General features: G+C 37.5%; 1 protein-coding gene across 7 annotated transcripts in view; it reads left to right on the forward strand.

Annotated features, from left to right (window-relative positions):
* Positions 1–23,080, forward strand: part of CNTNAP4 (contactin associated protein family member 4) — a 259,706-nt gene that overhangs the window by 225,632 nt on the left and 10,994 nt on the right. For 6 of the 7 annotated variants that reach the window (XM_024735646.1, XM_024735648.1, XM_024735650.1 and 3 more), the window contains 6 exons: positions 1,515–1,685; positions 2,406–2,624; positions 13,273–13,512; positions 14,969–15,193; positions 16,487–16,620; positions 17,462–17,549. In XM_024735646.1, the coding sequence (XP_024591414.1) occupies positions 1,515–1,685; positions 2,406–2,624; positions 13,273–13,512; positions 14,969–15,193; positions 16,487–16,620; positions 17,462–17,549 (1,077 nt within the window). The remainder of the gene's footprint in view (positions 1–1,514; positions 1,686–2,405; positions 2,625–13,272; positions 13,513–14,968; positions 15,194–16,486; positions 16,621–17,461; positions 17,550–23,080) is intronic. The other variant, XM_024735652.1, reaches the window with a different exon arrangement.

Below are 23,080 nucleotides of genomic sequence, written 5' to 3' on the forward strand. Positions count from 1 at the left end.
TGCTTTGCTTGCTGTCTTTCGTAGAGAGCAAAATGTCTAGGCACAGAAATAGCTGTAAAATGGAAATAAGGGCAAAGTTCGACATACTCAGAAAATATACAGTTTCATTTGGCTGTAGGGGGAAAAAAAAGCCCTCTAAGTATATTCGCAGCTGAATAAACTCAGCTCTAAAATTGTCCACATACGAGCTGAGGATTGACTTTTGAATCAGGTCCATAGGAAATTCAGGAAAAAATACAATAGATGTAAGCACTGGTTGTTTGGATCCAGAATTTATAGAAAATAAATCATAATCTAAGGAACAAATAGAAGCCAAGTCAAGTTCGTGACTTTTAACTTAACGAGGTATCTGTTCTCTGCTAACATAACAAAACATTGTTTTGAAATTCCTGTGTTCTAACTTCAGAGGATCAATACGTCTTTCTTCCAGGAAGATAATTTAGTAGAATTTCATTCAGTGTTGTGAGTACATATGATGGCTGTTGCTTAAAACTGAAGATGTATACTTATTTTTGATGTGTCGACAACTTGCTGGTGGCAGCGGCAACGCGTAGTTCATTTCTCCGATAATGCTTCTCATCAACCACGTGTATCCAGTTGGATTTCACTTCCGTCACTTCATGCCACTGCATGTGTATTTTCTTTTCCATGCTTTGTTTTTATAAGACCGAGAATATTTTTTTCAAAAGAAAACTTGTAGAAACTTGTAGATGTAACCAAAAAAATGAATGGGAAGGTGAAAATAAGAAGTTGTATTTTGGACAGAAATTATAATTTACTTTATAGTCCACATAATTTTTGTAGACATCTTACTTTATACTACAGTTTTTAAACATTTTCTCCTTATTTTGAGCATTTAAAAAAATGTTGAGAACCCTTTTCCTACTTCACTATTATAAGCAAAATAAAAGATAGTTTTGAATGAAAAGTGCATTTTCATGAGCATATCAGCATAGCACAGAGTAAGTAGTGTCTTGATCTTTAATTAGATGAGAATATTTTGACTGCCAATCTCAGTTTAGAAAATCACAAAACCCATTAATGAAAACAGTTAGTTGGTGGTGTAACTCTGTAAGGTACGTTAGAAGTATTAGAACAAAAAACACTTTGAGCTTCTGTAGAGTTTTTGTTATTCAAAGTAATGTAGGTGTTTAAAATTTCAAGTTATAAAAAAATGTCTATTAATGTTTGGTAGATCTTATCATAATGCTTTGGTATTTAGGCTGCAGGTTATTTTTCTTATATGAAATATAACTTTCAGACTGTTACTGCAGTGGTCATTCCTCTCCCATGTTGGAAGGAATCCAGAATTTCAACCCTTGTAAAATCTCCAATCATGTTTTCACGTCTTGTATACTGTATAATTAACAGCCGAAAGAAAAGCAGGTTTGTATAAATTAGCAATATTTTAAGAGTAAAACTGCAAAAAAAAAAAAAGAAAAGAAAATGTAATTATGTCATTTATTTTATGAATTTTTTTTCCTTTCTTATTTTTCCCTTTAAAAAAAAAACAGGGTTATTTTGGAATTCAGCTTCCTTCAATACTGAGGCTTCATACCTTCATTTTCCTACTTTCCACGGAGAACTTAGTGCAGACGTGTCTTTCTTTTTTAAGACAACAGCTTCATCTGGGGTATTTTTAGAGAACCTGGGGATTACTGATTTTATACGGATAGAGCTACGCTGTAAGTCTTCTTTTCCTTAGAAGTCTATGGGATTCTATTTAGGAGTAAATTCTTTAACTAATTTTTAAAGTACTATGTTTCTACTTTATCATCTGAATCTTTTCATTGTGTCCTTTTGAAAAAAACTGATATTAAGATAGCGTTTTTGCAAGAAAATTACTTGATATTTAACATATATAATAATTTGGGGAAATTACTAGTCTTCTCTAGAACCAACTTAAGTCTTTTAAATTCAAAAAATTAAAAATTTTTAAAAATCCAAATTCTCAGTTAATTTCAAAATTACTTAATTAAATCAACCAGCTGTATTGTTTTGATATCCTCTTAGGCTGCTATTAGCATTTTGATATCAAATGCATATTGCATGCTTTTGAAATTAAATAAATTTTGAATCACTGTCAAAATTATTTTTATATAAAATACCAGATGCTGTTTAGTTTTCTTGCCCTGGCTAAATAGCTTTCATTTTTATCACCATGAAAAATTAACTCTGGTGATGAATTTCTTAGAATCCATTTTTTCCCCAAAATACAAATGTATTTTACTGTCTCATTCCACATCTATTCTGTGCCGACATCAATGGTTCCTTCCATAGGGTTCAAACCATTGTCTTCATGTTTAGTGACCGTTGATGCTATGGTGCTATTCCTGAGTATATTGAAGACTCAGCTCTCCACCACGGGGACTAACGTGAACGATCTTCATGTCTGACATTTCCAGCTCCTGCAGTCGTGACATTTTCATTCGATGTGGGGAACGGGCCTTTTGAAATCTCGGTGCAGTCACCCACTCACTTCAGCGACAACCAGTGGCACCACGTTAGGGTTGAGAGGAACACGAAAGAGGCATCTGTTCAAGTGGATCAGCTCTCACCAAGGACGCAACCCGCTCCGGCTGATGGGCATGTCCTCCTGCAGCTCAACAGTCAGCTCTTTGTGGGTAAGTCCTGCTTTTAGGGAGTTTGTCTTTCATTGCATGATGTAAGTGCAGAGATGGGCCAAAATAAAATATAACACCAACTATAAGATAATGATAACACCACCACCAAATCACCATTTATTGAGAACCTATGTTCCAGGCTGCGCCAGGTGTTCTATTACTTCCTCGTAACTGACCTGTGAAATGGGTATTATCTCTGTTTTACAGACGAGGTAACTGAGTTTCAGGGAGCTGAAATGACCTGTCTTCAGAAATCCACCTAATAAATGAAATTCAGATTTGTGTTTGACTGATGCCTAAACCTGCATTCTTTTATTCCATTCCCATTTTATTGAGATATAATTGACATACAGCACTGTATAAATTTAACACATTCTTATTATTACAGATTATGTGACTTGTTTCAGTTTTTCTTTAATATTAATATCTTTAATATAACATTGGAAATGTTTACCTCTTTTCCCCAGGAAGTGGAAGAACCCTCCTTGTAAATCCAGCTGATGCCAACCAGTGACCCCTGTGTAAAACAGGCCAATAGCAGGGCAAAAAAAAAAAAAAAAGCACGAGCAAAGTGTGTAGGATCCATGATTTGACCAGTTTTACCAGTTCTTCTGGTGTCCCTTATTTTCCCTGTTTTTCTCATGTCTTGTGACCACCTACTTCATATTTATATCCAAACATTGTTCCTTTATTTTCTAAATACATTCACTTGGTATTTTAGAGACTTGATAGCAGAATCCTTCTGGGTGTGTTTGTTTTATTTTACATCTCTGCTAATTACTTAACAGAACTTATTGACCGTTAAGTTCAAGGAATTATGCCTTGATCACTTTTCATACATTTTAGTGTAAATGAGGACACAGTAATGCTGTCAAGCAGGATAAATTGTAAATTGTCAGAAGTTATATTTCAAGCACTTGTAAGAGTTATGTTTTAGGACAAAATTCTCATCAGATCCCCATTACATCTTCTCTTGCTTAACAGCCTTGTTTTATTCTCTTTCACTGCAAAGGATGAAGCTTATTTAAGGGTATGGAAATCACAAAGAAATCATGAAAAGAAATACATAACTTTTCTTTCAATAACATGCTAGGAGCTCAGTCAGGAAATTGGCATAGATATTTCTTGAGTTACGAAAAATAAGAGATGGCCACAAGAAAAGGTATGGCAATTTCAAATCTGTCAGGATCTAGGAAATAGCCTTACTATTCTTAGAAATTGAGAAGGCTGAAACAGTCCTCGAATTTTTCAGTGAAATCTGCTGCAGTTTGCCTGTGCATGACCTTTCATTCTTCGTATGAATTTTAACTTCATAGAAATGGAGTCACTATATATTGTGTCTGATGGGAATCCTAGCCTTAATTTGGTTTCAGGTAGTTGTAATGAATAGAAGTACTATTATGACACACAACTGTGTGTTCGAACAGACTTGAGTCTTTTGCCATCAGTCATGTGTTATAATTTTAATAAGATCTAAGAGACTTCATCTTTATGAGGCAGTTGGTTAGGCTTTTGACATTCCTACATGTGTTAAATTCAAGGATGATTGTGTTACTTGAAAGTTTTAAAAACTGAAATCTTTCTTATGTTTAAGTCAAAGTTGCTGAAAATTAAAAAGGAAAGGCAGAAAGAAAGATCTCTGAATAAAAAGTTACATCTATTAATAACAATCTCTTTATTCAGTTCCCTCCTTCCTACTCATAGGTAACTGAGTAAATTGAAGTGGTTAATGTGATAATATTAAAGATGGACTCATGTTAAAAAAAAAAGGCTTGCAGCCTTAGGTAGAGGCACATTGTTGGCTGTCAAGAGGCCACACAAGGGTCTGTTTTCATCTTCACCTCTACTGCAAGAGTGTACCACTCTTAGGAAAGGGCCCCAACCAAGCTAATAGGATAATACATACAAGACAAAATGGTAATTTGTCAATTTACAACATTACTATCAAACAAATCAGCATTTTTTTAAATTTCTAGATGAAAATACCTTTCCCCTGTGGGAAGATTCAATAGAATTTAAATTATAATTAAAAGGTTATTCTGAATTAGCATAAAGTGGGTGAAAAGTAGTAAAAAACTAGTAATAATTACAGCTAGCTTAATGTAGCACTACCGAGACCAAAAGTAGTTCTCTGCCTTCATAAGAGTATGTTTCAGTGGAAGAGACAAGAGGCAGCCAATAAAAGAGTAAAAACGAAGACAGAATAGAAAAACAATATGTATATAAATATATATAAAAACAATTTACATATACACACACAGGCATGCATACACACATATGTCTGTATGTGTGTGTGTATGTATATAAAGTTTCAGGTAATGATAAATACAATAAAGTAAAAAGTAAAGTAAGGCATCAGGCAACAGTTTGGTTTGGGGGGCTTCTATGTCAAGTAGGGTGCTCTTGGAAGTCCCATCTGAGGACCTTACATTGGAACAGAGGCCAGATGAAGCAGAAGAGGGAACCCTGGGAATATCCGAAGGAAGAGAATTCCAGGCGGTGGGAATGAACTTCTCAGGAGTTAAGGAGTAAGTCGTGGTGGCTGAGGAGAGAATTGATGTGAGAGGAGGATGGTGCAAAGGCCATGGTGAGGAATTTGGATTTTGTTCTAAAGCATCAGACGAGTGGCATGGTCTCATTTACGTTTTCCATGTTTTCTCTTACTGCTGTGAGGAAAATGGATGGAAGGAAAGGGTAGAAGCAGGCCACGGCATCAGTCCCCATGAGAGATCGTGGTGGCATGGGCTAAAGGGGAAATGGTGATAAAGAGAGTTGGGACATATTTTACATGGAGATGCACACCACTTGCTAGTGCGTCGGTTATCGCTGTTAGTGTTTCACTCTTTTTACTCCTGCTAATAACCTTTGGCAAGGTCTTTGCGTTACTCACATCATTTCTCAGTCTTTAATTTCACCTGAAGTTAACTTTTCTTGTTTTCTTCCTTAATCCTAACTTGTAGCATGATTAAAGCTGTTCCCTGGTCCCACATATACAATACAGACCACACTTGTGCCAGGCTGGAAAAGACCCCTGGTCTTTCTTCATAGTCCAGAGAAAATATCCCACCTCCTTCAATGAGGTTCCACCCGCCCCATAATCACACTCTCACGAGGAAATCTGGCTGCTTTGTTCATATGTTCTGTGCCAGCGCGTCACACGTAGAAGGACGTTGTCTTAGAAACTGTTTGCCCGTGTGTTAATACCTTCAAAGTGCTGGAGTTAAGTCTGCTCTCAGAGCCAGTGATCCTTGGGTGACTGGCTCCGCTTTAATCCAATATAATTGATTTTCTGGTTAAAATTTTAAAGGGCAATTTCATTTCCCTTACTTACAGGTTCAAGAGCTTAATTTGTAGTTCACCCATCCATATTAAAAAATAATTATGACTGATCAGTATTTTCAGCCGTGCATAACGACTATCATTTGTGTTTGGTATCAGGACAAATGAATGAGATAGAGATAATTGCAAGGAGTAAGTCTATAGTTTTCAGCGTCACTTTCTTTTCCCTGATAAAAATGTTTAAATTCAGACACATGGTGATGACGGTGATGTTTTAAATTATGTGGAAACACAGTTTTTATAACCACAGGGCAAAACTGAAAGACCAAGTTAGTATCAGTCTGTCAAAGTTAGATTATGTTATTACCCCAGCATTTAGCAGCTTTTACCAAAAATTCACCTTCTTGTTTGTAAACAAATATAGCACAAAACAGTAAACCTGTTGTGGAATATTTCAAATACTAAATGAAGTTATTTTATAGTACTACAATTATGAAACAGTAGAAATTTCGATAATGTAGAAATTTGTTTGTTTGAGATACTATCTTTAACACTTTTACCTACAAGTAGAACGTTGCAGATATTTGAATGTATGTTAATTTTGAATTAAATTATTCTGTCCAGCTCCCTGTGCTACCACAGCCAGACCTATGTTGATGATATTTGTCCACGTTACTTTTTTTTGAGATTAGAGTTTTTGGCAGTCTCTCAGAAGTGACTGCCACAAGAGGATAACATGAAAGAATCCAGTGTGCTTTTCTCCATTGCTTGCTTCACTCTGTCCCCTAAAGACCAATCATAAAGTGTGTTCACATCTCAGAGTAAAACTCTGAGGCAAGACTAATGCTTTAACTTCTGAACAAAATCAGTGAAAATAAATAGAAAGCATGACTAAAAACGTGATTCAGCTGGGCAACAATTATATGGCAGCTGAAATAGGAATAAGGAAATGATAGGTAGTTTTGGAGATTTAGCTGGTGTTAGCCTACACCACAGAATTATAACAGAAGGACTTTAACAATCCCTGCAGTTCCCAATATTGGCACAACTGTCTTCAACTAATCTAAACTGTAGGATGGCGTGCGAAGTGAAGGAGTAATAAAATAATGAACAGAAATCCTCGTATGAAAAAGTTAACATTAATGTAGTGTGGTAGTCAGATGAAGAACAGTAGTGACAATGCAATGAACATCTTCCCTTCCCCCAATTAATCTCAACCATTACCTTGCTTTTCAGTGTAAAAATGATGATTCCCCTCCTATTTGTAGCCCATCTTTCTCTATTCTTCTTCTAAATTATGGCACTGGGTCTTCACCAACCTTTTCACGTTCTCTCGCTTTGTCCTTTTTTGTGTGTGTGTGATTTACGACATATCTTAGTTAAACAGTCCTATTCAGAGGTGCTGTTCCCTACCTTCAAAAAGAAGTTTAGCAACATGACGCTGATGGGTGTGATTAACATATGCCCTTGACCTTGTAAACACTGAGGACTCAATGTTGAGAGTCACTGCTGTGATTTTACACCCACAGACATGCTCCAACCACGGAAATGAGGCAGAGAAAAGAATCAGTCATTTTTTTAAGCTGAATTGTGACAGTGGTCATTTTCTGTTTTGGCTTGTAAACTCAGCATTTTTCTTAGAAGCGTCTTAAATTAGCCTTGAATTGATTTTCATTCAACCAGCTCTAAAATTTTTGTTTGCAGCCTAAATTTTTCACTGACAGGTTATTAAACGGGGCGGACTTCATTTCGATACTTTGGGACCAGGGCCCGAAGGAGAAGTAAGGACTCCTGACGTAGACTCACAAGTCATTTACATTGCATTTGAACTGCATCAAATCTACAAATATTTATTAAGTATCAAGAGCAAACAATCTCTAAATGCCATACTCAAAGGCTAATGCTGAACTCTAAGCATACTGAAGCTCTGAAAGCTGGTTTTCAACCTGCTTACACACTCATATGGCCTGGGGAGCTTTTGGGACACTGGCAGTGCCAGTACAGAGATATTTATTTACTGTTGATGGGCATTTGTATACTTTCAAAGTTGCATATTACAAACACATCGTTGTGCTGGTCTTTTGGTGAACGTATGCTTGTATATCTGTGGGGTGTGTACGTGGGATGGAGTTATTGGGTCACAGGAATGAGCGTATGCCAAGCATCAGGAGACTCTACCAAATCTCTGTTGGCCATTTGGGCAGCGTCCTTTATGAAGTGGCTCTTCAGATCTCTTGCCCATTTTTACAGGGTTGTCCTCTTTTAAAAACAAATTGTAGAATTCTTTATATATTTTGGATGAGTCCTTTTCAGGTAAATTCACTACAGATATTTTCCTTTTTCTCTGTGGATTGCATTTTCACATTTGGTAATGGTGTCTTTTGATGAGCAGAAGTTCTCAATTATAATATATTCTAGATTTTTTTCTTTTTGCTTTCGGTTTGTTTTTGATAGGCTAAAATACAGTTACAGGAAGAGCATGCCAAACAACTTTATGTTTGAATAATTTTTATTACAGACTAATTTTCTTTTGTAGCCGTAAATATGTTCCCTCATTACCAAAGTGCAGTGCAATAAAAGTCACATTTCTCTTTAATGTAATCATATCATTTATTTCAATTATTTTCTTCTCCCCTCCTCGAGATGTCTTTTTCATGATTAGCCAAAGAAGCTCCCAGTGTACTTTTCTGTGTCTAGCGAGCAAATCTGAGTGACTGTTGACTAAAATCAGAATTCAGATGGGATCTCTTGAAATCAGAGAATATGACTAATACCACCAACATTCATTTCTTTGAAATAGACCTTAGTATGGTCAAACCAGACAGTGCTGTGGCCTTAAGTCTGAGTAGACCCATTTTTCCCTGCTGCCACTACCACTGGGACGTGTGCTCACCACTGACTCTGGTTCAGGGAAAAGTGACTGAATTTTCTGCCTGTGACACGGTTGCTTACACCACCTGCCTCTTCCAACCATGATCGTTCTTTAAACGTGAGGGAAAACAGTCCTCCTCTTCCCAGCCCGCCCAGGGCTTTGCTCAGTGAGGAACATTCCATGGCAAAATTATAGCTGGGCTTCCAGGCTCACAGCTTTCTACACTGACTGATACCATCATTGCTGCAGGGCTGCATCTTCCCCAGACCTAGGGGATGGCTGGGAAGGACAGGACTGAAGGTCCAACGCGTGACGTACAGAGGACCGCTTTTCCCGTCAGTCCCCTGACTTGGTCGTGGCCCAGCCCTCATGCCCAGTCACTTCCCTGCCCCCAGGTGACCCATGATCAGGGCCTTCCCTGCCTTTCTCTGCACAGCGCCCTGGTCAGAGAGAACCCCTGTACTCTGACAAGCTTCTGTAACTTTGGATTTTGAAGAGAAGTGTGGGGATCTTGATTTCTTTTTTCCTCTAAGGCCCCTGGGCAAATCACACAGTTGTTCCCAGTTAATCCTCAGTAATATTCAAGCACAGCACATAAATAATTTGCCATTAAAAAATGAAAGGTCTTCCTGCCACAAAAGTAGTGGAAAATTGGCATAGGAAAGAGCCAGCTTGTACTCTGTGACAGTAGCATCTGTCACTTAGTCTAACTTCCTGAGAGTGTGGAATGTGATAAAGGGATTGGGCTCAGTCTCTACGCAGCACCTTGTGCACTTATTTAGGTGCAGATCCCAATACTGTTATGTAAGGGAACAGGTTCAGTTACATTCATCCACGTAGAAGTGTTGGGTATTTGTTTCACAGAATACTCAGTGTTTGTGAAGTTACGGAATCCATTATATCTGATATAGTATGGCAGGTAAATTGATAGACAATTAATTGGAAGACAGTTCCAAACACAATAGCTCAGCAGAAACCTCCAGAATCAATTAATCAAACTGCAACTCATTTTAATTGGACATACTCTAACCCAGAAAAGTCATTGGAATCTTTAATTAAGCTTTCAGGCCCAATCCTATTTACATTGGTCATGTTTTCCTGAACAGTTACATCTTAAAATAAAAGGTTATTAACTTGAAACCTAATGGTAAAGTAAAAATCCTCAATACATGTGTGCTGCAAATGTTTATATCTAATTAGACATTACATTTTTTTTGGTAATTTAAAAATGTAGTTTTAAACTGTTTGATTAGGCAACCATTAACTCTTTAAAAGTATGGAATTAAGAAGTCCTGTTTACAAAACTGTTGATTTTCGTCTCACTATTACGAATGCTCTTTAGGCATGTATTTCACATGTCTACATGTGTATTTTCACCTGTTAATATCCCCATCCTCTAACCTTCCTCTCCACGGGGTATCTATTTCTGCCACTGACACCATGTTGTGCTCACGTCTCTCTGTCTAAATCCATTACTAGACTGTGAGATCTCTGAGACCACGATTAGTTGCATATAACTCTGTACCTCCAATGTCAGATGGTGTCCAGCAAAGAGCTGCTAAATAAAGCTTGCAGAACTGAAATGCCATTCAAACCAAAAGTGATCTGAGGAGAAGAAAAAATGGAAGTTTTCTTCTTTGACCATATTCTTATATGGAGAGGAAAGGGGCGGCCTTGTAGCAAAAGGCCAACTGTAGGTTTTAGTCTTAACTCTGCCTCTGACTAAACGTGTTTATTCTAAAATTTCTCAGCTGTGCCCATGGGCTAGTCCCTGGACTTTTCTATGCCTCTAGTTCCTCATCATCTGAAACAAAACAGCAGAAAACAAACAAGAATGAATGAATTGGAACCAATGAAAATAGATTATTCAGTTGTTGGACTCTGGGTTATTTAGTTATCATTATGTCACTGGTAGAATGAGACAAACCCCTAAATCAGAGAGACTGTAGATGTTTCAGAGTGACAAATGCATACATAACAGGCCATGATTTAACGTTACTGTGTACTATAAACTCTACACTGTGATTTAAAATACTGTAACACGAAGTCCATGAAATACACCAGGAATACACCTCTAATCCAGATTTCACTGTATCTGGCCCTCCTCCAACGAGTGCCTGGGCCAAAGCTAAAACCAAGGCTGCAGGCTGCCTTCCTTTCCCAGGAAAGAAAACTCCAGCAAGGATGCCGAGAGAATCTCTGTCACAGACTTGACTGAGCCCTAGACTTTCTTACTGAGTTGAGTTAGCAGCAGCTTTGATGTGGAAGGAAGAGAAAAGATGTCCTCAAGGTAAGGGGAGAAGAGAGACTTCAAGGATGGCAGGAGATTGAGTAAATGTAGGACGGATGAAACAATTTGTGTCAGCAATTCTGAAACTCTGGGATAAAAGCAAGTCCTTCTCTTCCTTGCCCACATAAACTGGAATTGTAAGATGTCTGGCTCCGTACCATACTTCAACTGGATTTATAAATAGAAAATATGACCCACACCCTTAAGACTTTCATATTCTTCATTGAAAAGACACAAATTATGTCAGCTGAAGCCATTTGAATACAGATATTTAAATACAGTCATTTGAAATATAAGACTAAGTAGCATTAATACCATGAGTTCAGAATTCTCAGAAATTCTTGTATTGTCCTTTTCATGGTGTTTCATTATCCAAAAACATAGAATTAATCGATTCAGAAATATTTATTGAGTTTTATCAACAATCTCAGTCCCAGGGACCCAAACATCCCTGAGAGGAAAGGCTGTACCTCTCTTCAACTTTTGAAGCACCAAGCTCCCATCTACTACTCCTAAGGTACAGTTGGTTTAGTGAATGAGTGTGTTAATTATTTACTAACAGTAAATTCATTGAGAAGTAATAATTATTATCAGTATTAATTGATAATTAGTTATAATTATACATAATTATAATTATAGATGATTATAATAGTTGCACAGCTATTATGTGTCAGGCACTGTTCTTTGTTTTGGGGATATAGTGTGATTGAAATAGCCCTTATTGAATGTGTATTTTGCTGGAGATACACTGATAATATACAAGGAACACTGTACAAAAGTAAAGCTTGCTAGATGGTGACAAAGACGTACTTATTTGGGGCCTTTCTGGCCAAATTTTGGTTCTGAAATACCAAAAAATAAACAAAAAACCAAAACCAAAAAACCTGTTGAATCTCTGAGAATAGGAGACCTTAGGTAAATGAGGCTAGATGAGGAACTAGCTAAATGAAGTTGGGGGTGGGCGTGTAGGGAGAGTTAACACATTCTGGGAAGAGAGTACAGGTACAGAGCAGGTGTGGGATCCTGGAGGTGAGGCAACATCGTCTGTTCAAAGATGAAGCTCCTTTTGAGAGGCCCCAAGACCACCTAACTGTCTCTGGGTAAACCACCCAGATTATTTAGATTAGGACACTATTTTCCTCCTTCAAATTCTGAGCATTAATGTATGGTGTTCCTGGGCACCAGTGTATGTGCAAGTGCATCCAGAGCTTACATTCCCATTAAGACAGTGCTTTAAGTGACTGTCTGCATCAGGTTCACCTGTGTGCTTGTTGACCGTTTAGATTCACAGCCTTTTTTTCTGGTCCACACAATCAGTATTTCTTGGGACAAGCCCCTGACCCTGTATTTTAAGAAGCCTTTCCATGTAGTACTCATATTCCTTAACGTTTGAGAACCTCTGCCTTAGAATAGCAGGGTCTGATTCCACCCAAACACTGTAAACCTCTTCAAGGGTGACTTGGTAAATACATGTTGTTATATATTATTCAATAAATGTTACACCACTGTGTGTCCTCATTAATCCCCTTTCCTGATTTCGTTGAGAATCTCTAACAATGAACATTGGTCCAACACTTAGAAAAAATTCACTGGGAAATATGCCTGACAGAAGCAAATACTCTGGTGCTCAAACTGATGCTGTGTGTTTTTGATGAAAAGATAACAACCAAAAGATCACATCAACGCACAGTCAAGTTAGAAAAACTCAAGGATTCCTTCATAGTTCTCACTAAATTAAAACTGTCCCGGCATCAGGATCAGGTTTCAATGTGAAGGACGAACCACACTTACCCACAAATATATGCTTATTTAAAATTGCAAGGAAAAGGTTAGTTTCTACATAAGAATATCAATGCATATCACTGTTATTTTGAATGAAAGAGCCTTTAAGTTCTTTAAAATAAAGAGACTGATTTAAAAAAAAGTCTCCAATTTAAAGTTTAATAGAACTCTTTTAGAAAACAAATCTATAACAAATTCAACCTTTGGGGGAAAAAAACGTGAATCAATGTTTTATCTTTTTGAATTCTTCTACTATTTTGTCACAAATCGTGCTTCTGAAAGTATATTGGCTCTTCAGACTCCAGTGGTTCTCTGTTAAGGCCATGATTTTGGCCGCCCTCCGTGAGGCCTCAGTTTTGTGTGGTCTTAAAATCCTGAACAAAACACCTAGGAACGTGTTTGCATTTGCAGTATTTCCCTTTTAGGTGGAACGGCCACCCGACAGAGGGGCTTTCTGGGATGCATTCGGTCTCTGCAGTTGAACGGAATGGCCCTGGACCTGGAAGAAAGAGCCAAGGTGACTCCGGGAGTGGAGCCGGGCTGCAGAGGGCACTGCAGCAGCTACGGGAAGTTGTGCCACAACGGTGGGAAGTGCAGGGAAAAGCCCAGCGGCTTCTCCTGTGACTGCACCTCCTCTGCATACGCAGGGCCGTTCTGCTCAGACGGTGAGTGTGACGTGGGTGCCCCAGCAGCAAGACAATCGAACGTGAATAAAACCTCCCACAGTTCTTTTTCTCTGTAGCTGTTTGAAACAAAAGTATTTCCATTTCTGAATTTTTTTTGGCAAATGGCCTATTTTATGCCAATGACATTTCATTACTTAAATATTTGCCGCGGTTCTTTGAACACCGTGTTTATCGATGGTAAACCCTGTAATAGTCGCCTCTAGGTGTTGTAGAGTGTTGGCTGCGCAGTCTGATCTTTTCTATCTACAGCTAATGCTCTTAAGTAATATGGGTGTCAACAACCAGTCCCATGGGCAGTTCTCATTTTTCAAATCATTAAAAGCATTATTGTTATTTTTGAAGATGGTCAGCAATGCAAAGACATTTAGGAAGCTTCGTTGTTTTCCCAAACAAATATTATTTCCAGGAATATAAATAACGCTTCCGTTCAGTATTGATGTGTAACAAAATAGAGATACTCGGTCGTTTTGCTCTGTGAAATGCCTACTGTCTGTTGGCGAAGTGAAACAGTGGACTGTTTTTCAGCTGGTCTTGTTCACTGATCCGTGTCATGGAAGAAGGAACGAACTGAGTGTAGTACTCAGCGTTCTGAACAGACTTCCATGAATAGACAAATGTTTGCTATAGTTCCTCATAGAAGAATGTCAACCAGTTTAATTCAGTTGCTTTATTTAAGTGTTTCTGGGCTACTGAACCTTTACCTGAAGGAGGCTAACGAAAACTGGCTGCAAATTGAATCAGTCCCTGATTTGCAATGAAAGCCTTTGAGATTATTTAATGGAAAGTTGGCCAAAGTGCACTCTTCAGGTCATCTACTTTTTATCAGGAATAAGTTATCATTTGAAATCAACCTGTGGTAATCAATCACTGCTGCTACCATTCTATGCTTCTCGCGTTTAAAGTTAGAACTAAGACCTGTGTCTTTACATCCTCATGTCTTTATAAGAGGATGCCTTTATTTTCTGGATCTAAATGCTTTCCAGTTCATCTTGCTAAGTGTAATCAGGAATATTATTCTGCATCCACATGTTATGTAGTATCTCAAACATGTATCTATACATAGTAAAAATAATAAACAGGCAAAAAACCTAAAGCCCTGAGGGAGTGGAGATGTTGCTACAGTTATCTGTGAGCACCATCTGAAGCTCACGTTCAACAACTGCCCTGTATAGTAATGGAGGAAAGCAGAGTTCTGGGATCCCGAGCTAGTTAACCTCTCCCACCACCTTCTTCACTTTTATACAAATCTATTTGTGTGTGTGTGTGTGTGTGTGTGTGTGTGTTTATGTGTGAATTTAGGATATTAATCTTGTGTAAGTAAAATGATTTTTAAAAGTTTGGATAGTTATTTTTTAAATTTGAAAAGTATCAGTATAACCGAGACAACATCCTTGTTTCTTAAATTTTTTAATGTAAAATGTGCTTATCATTTCAGAGATTTCTGCCTATTTTGGATCTGGCTCATCTGTGATTTACAATTTTCAAGAAAATTACTCCCTAAGTAAAAATTCCAGCTCCCACGCGGCTTCATTTCACGGTGACATGAGGCTAAGCAGGGAAACGATCAAGTTTAGCTTCCGCACCACACGGACCCCGAGCTTGCTGCTCTACGTCAACTCCTTTTATAAAGAATACCTTTCAGTTATCATTGCCAAAAATGGTGAGTGCTGTTCAGACGAGGGAAAACTGGGTTAGAACATTAGGTCAGGAACAACGTGGATCCTTCTCATTGCTCCCGCTGCTCAAACTACAAACAGGAAAAGAAGTGTGCCTGTCCTGTGTATTCAGTTTTGTGTTTTCAGTCCTGTCCTATCAGCTTAATCTAAAAGGACTATTTAAAACACTTAAAATGCCTGTATCGCTTTATAATTTGGGTAATTTAACGCAATCAGTGTGAATTTTTATTTATGTAGATAAAATATTTATTATATTTTATCATTGCTAGGATCACTTTACTCTTCCATTATCAGTATCAGTTTTGTGGTTCATTTTGAAATAAGATGCCTATTTGTACATAACAAGTAATTTCCTTTGAGTCAAAGTAGAGAAGTTTTGAGAGAACGTTAACAAACTAGCATTATGTGTAAGAAAACGTCCACAAAATAATCTGTTGGTTCTGATTTTCGGCCATAAAGTAGTCACGGGAAATGCTAGTACATCGATGTAGGGTAATGGTATGCGGCTTAGGACGTGTGTGCTACAGAAAACCACTTACTGTTATTGTTCTCTTCCCTTTGTCTGGGTTAGAGATAAAAATGTTATGAGTAAATCCTCTGGGTGAGGAAAACAAACGAACATACAAACATGTGAATATATCATTTCAACTAAATCAAATATGGCCCAAGGTCACTGAACACCAAAATAAAAATAATATTGTCCAATAAATATATTTCTCCTCACTGTATACATTTTGAGCTTGAAGCTTATCTACATATATTAGGACATTTTCTCTGTTAAACTGGAAGATATCCTGTGAAGTAAATTTATTGACATCTTTGCAGGCAATTAAGTGCGTAGTGTTTGCTTATAATAATTCCATTCATCAGTTGCATTTCAGGAATGGTAGATATATATTTTTTGAAAGATGAGATGATAGAAACAGCGTTATTGCAATATTCCACAGTAGTTTGGCGCTTCATAATATACTAAATCTTACTTTTTAAGTTAGAGGCTAGTACAGAGATTTGCAAATGCTTGCTCACATATTTGACAAATTAAAATTTTGCAGGAAAGAGCCTGCTTATTCGCAGCACATTTGCTCTTGATTTTGAAAATAGTGCAATTTCACATGGAAACTGACTTCTAGGGATTATGAGGAAAGGGTATGTCCAAATGAACTACTGTGAATTTTCCCTCAGAAATAAATAAATATCAAAACAGGACTCTTGAGTTTTTTTAAGTCGTTTTTAAAATACAATTTTAACTAAAATATAACTTTTCCCCCCTACTTTAGGAAGTTTGCAGATCAGATACAAGCTAAATAGACATCAAGAACCCGACGTTGTTAACTTTGATTTCAAAAACATGGCTGATGGACAGCTTCACCACGTAAAGATTAACAGGGAAGAAGCAGTGGTCTTTGTGGAGGTAATAGAGAAAATGCAACAGAAGCAATGGTTGAAATTATGCTCCCCGGCAAGAAGGACCTACAGCAGAAATTGGATAATGGATAGATTAAACAAAGACATCCTTTCAGTTGCTGCTCTTGGATAGATCATAGACCATCAGACGTGTTCAGTTTTTTTAAGCAATAAGATTCTGTCCAAAATATTATTAATATTTGATACTTAAAATTGCCAAACTTTCCTATTTGTTTTGCTTTACTCAGGAGGGAAATACTTTCTAGTTTAGCATATTATGCTATTGGTAAGACCATTGCTACTCTAATGAAACCAGTTTACTTCAGATGGGTATACATGCAACCATAATTCTAGCACAGAAATTAATGATTGCAATATCAGAATAAATTTTAAAATGATGTGAATTACAGCAGAGAAAGTTGAATTATTCACTCTACCAGCTTTTGAAGAAAAGCACTAATATTTCAGCCCTCTAGGTAGAGGAAAATTTCTTAGCTGAATGACTCAAGTGAAAATACCCAGCTAAGTAAAAATATCAAGATGAGAATAGCTTGTATCTTTTTGCTGGTTTTCCCCATTTTGGCTTTCTTATACAGTGGAGAAAAATAAAGTGATATAAGGGGATAGAAGGTGGGGTGCACTGGTATCTGAGGGTGCACAGAAATAGTTTAGAAAATAATATTCACCTGTATAAATGACTAACTCTTTAAACTTTGTTTTCCTCAATCTTTGGGGCCATATTAACTATTGCCTATTTTATCATTTTCTTTTGTCTTCCTTTGCCTCCTGTCCTCTTCTCAACAACGGCATCCGTTTGGATGTTTGCACCTCATGTACCAATTTTATAGATTGATGGGAAAGCGAGGAGACAAGTCCACCTTGCATCAGGTACAGAACTCAGTGCGGTCAGATCCCTTGTACTGGGCAGGATTCTAGGTGAGTAAAAGGAATGGCCTTTCGCCTAAGCATGATGCATAAACATGGACCAGAAGAGTCATACGCCAGACACACAGACACACACACACACAGACACAGACACACACACACACACACACACACACGCCACATGCAAATTCATCATGCCAAAAGAAATCTCTTGCATAATTTCATTTCTGAAGTGAATGATAATCAAGGCAGAAGCTGTACTTTCTCAGGGGTATACGTAATCGTGAGTAGGGACATTCTGCAAGATGAGCAAGCATGCTACTTGGATAGTAATGCCACGCGTCAGTCCAGCGTAATGAAACACGGTACTGCCCTCACACTTCAAGAATATCAAATAAAAGTAGAAATAACAGACTGTGTATCAGTCAGCTGCCAAATATATAAACCATCATCTAATGATAAAACTAGGATTAGATCTAAAAGAAAATGGAGGAGGAAGCAATTGCTTTTCTGCTGCTTAGTGAACATGCTTTAGGTTGTGGCCTGGATCCTGTTTGCCTTGTTGAGATGCAGTGGCCAGCCACTCCTGCTAGAACCCGATGACTTATAACCCAGTGTCTATCTAAATGCCTTATAATTCTTATTTCTATTCACTAGTTACTTCTGATAATAGCACTGAAGTAGAAACATACTCTTGCCATTTTAACATCAAAATATGTGCGTTTTTCTTTCTACTTGCCAGCAAGGACTAAACGGAAAGAGGGGCAGTACATTTTAAGAGGGATTTTCTTTTTAGTTATAAAAGTGGGGGTGGGAGACTTTCTGTAGTCTGGTTTTCCTTCCTAGTTTGATATTTGACCCTAACCTCGAATATTTTGTCCAAGATAATGAATGGAATCTTTTATTTTTTTGACCTTTTCAGTTACTTATACCTTGATATACCATTTCTTGCATTCCCTGTACATAATCTCCGAATCTTGAGAATGTTTGATCAGACCTGTGGGTGAATGATCAAAATATCGGCCCTTGAGAAGGTTAATAGTTAAGTTGGTAAATATTTATAGGCTTTCTAGTACTATGATAGGCACCGGTGTTGTACGCTCTTATTCTCCAAACAAGCAGGGGAAGTATCAATTGCATTGTTCTTCCAGTATGCTATAGTGGAGACAAAAAATATATGCAAAGTACTACTTAGATACTTGGAAGCTTAATTGGAATATCCCAAGTGAGTTTCATAGTATAAGTTACATAAATTCAACTACAGTAATTAAAAAATCAGATAATTATAACCAATCCCGATTTCAAGAGCTCCTCAGTCTAGCAAGGTCTGAGATGAGGCATTTTACATACAAATGTAAAATGCAAGATAGAAAATTCTAACAGTTATGCATAATGTTGATAAAATCATATTTTTGAAGAAATAACATCTTCAAATTTAATGCCAGAGTTGCTGATGAAAATATTTTGTGTGAATAGAAGTAAGTCAAATATATTATAAAAGAATTGGGAAACTGATCTGCATTTTATGTGGAGGACTGTGTTACTCAAACAGTAGAATAATAGCATTCATTATATAAATATTTGTCTCCCTTTTTATAATGAATGTCGCAGATTAATGAGGAGTTAAAGATGTTAATGTTTTCATTCAAGAACAGAGTGTTATTAAAATGCGTATCACTCATGCTGAAAATTAAGATTAAAGTTCAAAAGTAAGAATTTGTTTGGTACGTGCCTAAGGTGTGGATCTTGACCAAGGACTAATATTACATTCAAATCATTTGTAACTCAAAGGAGACTAAAAATTTATGGTCATATGGTATGGTATATGAATTTACAACAAAATGTTATGTACTATATTATTATATTGTAATATGGTATATTAACTTATAGCAAAATTGATGCTAAAATGGAACTAGTAGTTTTCCAGAGAGTTACTCAATCTTGAAGTTTCTTAGTATGTTAGTCAGGGTCCTCCAAGAAGCCACTGCCAAGACAAAATTAACCATGTGAGGATTTTATTAAGGGGACACTTGTGAAAGAGAACGTGTGGAGAGAGCTTGCCAAGACTGGGAGAGCCATCAGATGCCATGCAGGTGAAGGAGAGAGGGAGGGAAAGTTAGACAGAAGCATCCTAGACTTCTGTGCAGTCAACAAAGGTTAAACAGTCTTTGGGGAGCCCATGAGTCTGTCATCCATCAGAGGAGTCCCATGTTTCCAAAGGATGGGTCTGCCTTAGAGTCCCTGCTATGATCAGCTGTTGGCTGGGAACAGCCCATGGGAAGCAAGGCACTGGCCCAAGTAAGAGGGTGGATTTCAGAGCCCAGCAGCTGGGGCCCTTGGTCAATTCCTCTCATCTAGTTGGAGGTCCGCAAGACACATTCTCATGTGCTCACACTTATCAACTGTGTTTTTCATTTTTGTAAGTCCGTTTGGCTCCCTTGTTCATTTAGCACATACTCTGTGATCACCTGTGTGTACACAGAGAATGCCACTCAGCAAGGCAGACACTGCATCTGCCCTCACAGAATTTATGGTTAGTGGGCATACAGATAATCATTATGCACAATGTGCCTGTGTATCTAATTGAGTATAATGGACCCTATGTTGCTTGGGATAAAATAGTTCCAAATTAAAATACGGTGGGACTTCCCTGGCGGTCCAGTGGTTCGGACTCAGCACTTGCACTGCCGGGCCCCGGGTTCAATCCCTGGTCAGGGAACTAAGATCCCGCAAGCCGGGCAGCACAGCCAAAAAAAATAAAATAAAACAAAATAAATACTTGTTTCGTTTTATAATTTCTGAATATTTCTTTTAAGGGAGCAGAAAAAAACATTGACCAGTTTTTTGGGAGGGGTTATAATTTGCCTATTTTCAACCAAAGACTTAAGGATATGACCATCCACTGCCATTTTAGATGGAAACCCAGAAATAAAGGAAATTCTTCCCCTCTTTCACTTTTCTCCAGTACTCATTTCTTAAACTTAGGAAGAATCATGGGAATAATTTTGGATTACTGTCACTATTAATCAACATTACTAGCAGATGTTGAAAAGGAGGCTAACTTTTAGAAATAATATCAAGCTGTACTATGATGACATGGAAACCATCTCTAACTCCCTACTACACTTAAAATATTTAAAGACTCAATAACTTTGGCATTAGTAGTCATTAGTAGTTGGGAGCCAGGGTGAGATGATCCAGCTGTTTGCCAAGCAGCTCGATTTAGATACTCCTGTATTCAATAAAGTACATTAAATTTGCTTTTCATATTTAAAATGCACTATAAAATTAAACTCTGGGTTCTATATCTGGATACTTTTATATGTTAGAATCATATGTTTTATGATTTATTTGAGTAGAAGCTGGATGACTATTTTCACTCATCCTGAGTAGTAGCTTTTGTATATTAGAGGTGATTGATGACCATTGAGGATCATTTCTCTCTTCTGAGGCCATAGAGCCAGGGAGTACACTCAGATTACCGCAGTGGAGGTTTAGCCCAGATGTAAATAAAGTCTGTAGTCAGCTAGGAAAGGACATCTACTCAGTCTCCGATGAAGAGCTTTGAGAACAATCTCAATGTGTCAGGAACCGTTCATGTAAAACTCACTTAAGAGCCCAGACGTGAGGAAAAAACATGAGCCAGGTAACCTAAGGGCACTGCAATTTTGTAAATATATTGTGAAACGTCCCTTAAGATAATGGAGGCGTTATTTTAAAAGCACGTTTTAAAAGAGAAGTATAGTTTAGAGCAAGAAAAGTAAGGAATCTACTTAAAGTCATGTTTTTGTATTCATCAGCTTGAGTTTTGAAAATTTTAATAATTAAAATGTCATAGACCATCTTCAGTACTTAGCATGACTTCATCCTTGTGGCGGCTTTAATCGTTTCCAGACAGTCAGCTACATCACTTTGAATTGGCCATACCTAGAAACTTAAAAACAGCTTTTCTCCTCATCGTGACACCCCAGCATCCATCAGAAGTGTCATGTTCCAAAAGCACAGAGCACTCATGACGCTGAAACATATTATCTGATATTAACTATGGAGCAAATGATAAGGTAGACAGTGGGATTTTGTCAGAGGCACATATAATCATGAGTACACGCTCCAGGTGGGATGGGCAAGTGTACGCCTTTGACAAGGGTGTCACCTACATCACTTTCACTTGGCCGTCAAACATCGTAAAACAGAGGTCAACTTACACTGCAAAAAATACTAAATGATAAAAGCCAAAGTCACAAATCCCAAATTATATATTTATCAGCTGCCACAATCTAGAAGCCTTCATACAATGATAAAACTCAAATAATTTCTAAACTAAAAAGGAGAAAGCAACTGTTTCTTTCTTTAATTACTGACATGCTTTAAAATGTACCTGTACCAGGAATAAGTAAAAAATAAAGCCATGATCAGGGACTTACACTATTGTGTGCGTGAATTTATTAGAGACCAGGCATTGATGGATGAGAGAGAGAGGATGGAATTGACAGGAGGTACGGATACAGGACCTTTGGGGTGGAGAGAGGGCATAGCCGCAGCGAAGTTACTGGACCGGCCAGCCTAATGATGGTCTATAGCACTAGTCAGAAGAAAGACAGTGAAATGTGAATTCTGCTCGTGTTGTCTGTTAAGTATAAAAGAGGGTTGGAGATGGTTTCCATGTCATCAGAGTAAGATATTGTTACCTATATATTATCCTCCTTGCTTGATAGCTGCCAGTAATGCTTGTTAATGATGACTGGAGCCAAAAAGTGTTCCTACATTCCATTCTCATTTGCAGAAGTGAGTACTGGAGGACAGAGAGAAAGCAATTCCTCTCTTTCTATTCTTCCTTCTGAAGAGGCAGGCAGTCTGATGTCGTTTCTTTGTTAAGCATGTTCAAAATGTGTTAAGTCCTGAGGCCAAAGTGAATGATTCCTCAATCGGCTCCTTTAAGAGACCTATTTACTCAAAGATTATATAAAGAGACATCTCTCTATGATGTAATTATGTAATTAATCAAAGGAGATATGCAGGTATAAAGTTGTTTTGCTAATTCATTAAGCTTTTATTGGGTCACAATTCCACCACATGAAAAAAAAACCTCAATTAAGATCATTGCATACTCTTGAAATTGCATAAAACCTCTCATAGCAAATGTGCCCACATTTTGAATAATGATATAATTTAACCTATTACAAAATGACTGAAAATTACTATTCAGAGGCTGAGTGAAGTTCGACTATTTATTACTTTTTTATGTCAGGTATGTAATGGTGCAAGACCACTGACAGCAAAAATCGGTGGGTACGTCATGGTGGGAAGAGCCAGGTTGCATCAAATAAACTGGGTTCATATTCCTCCATAATTAATAGGCTGTATTACATTTGCTTTGTTTATCCACAACTCATTAGATTAAGTTCTGAGTTGTGTTTACAGATTGTTTTTTATGTTAGAAGAGTTTTCTAAAAGCCTGAAGATGTTTTCACTCATTGTGAGCGGTAGCTTTGGTATATTTAAAGGCAGTGACCACATAGGGATCATTTATCTCTTCTGAGGCTGCAGAGCCAGGAAGTAACTCAGATTTCTGCAGTGGAGAT

Source organism: Neophocaena asiaeorientalis, unplaced genomic scaffold (genome assembly GCF_003031525.2).
Source record: "Neophocaena asiaeorientalis asiaeorientalis breed wild unplaced genomic scaffold, Neophocaena_asiaeorientalis_V1.1 scaffold40, whole genome shotgun sequence".
NCBI classification, from domain to species: Eukaryota; Metazoa; Chordata; class Mammalia; order Artiodactyla; family Phocoenidae; genus Neophocaena; species Neophocaena asiaeorientalis.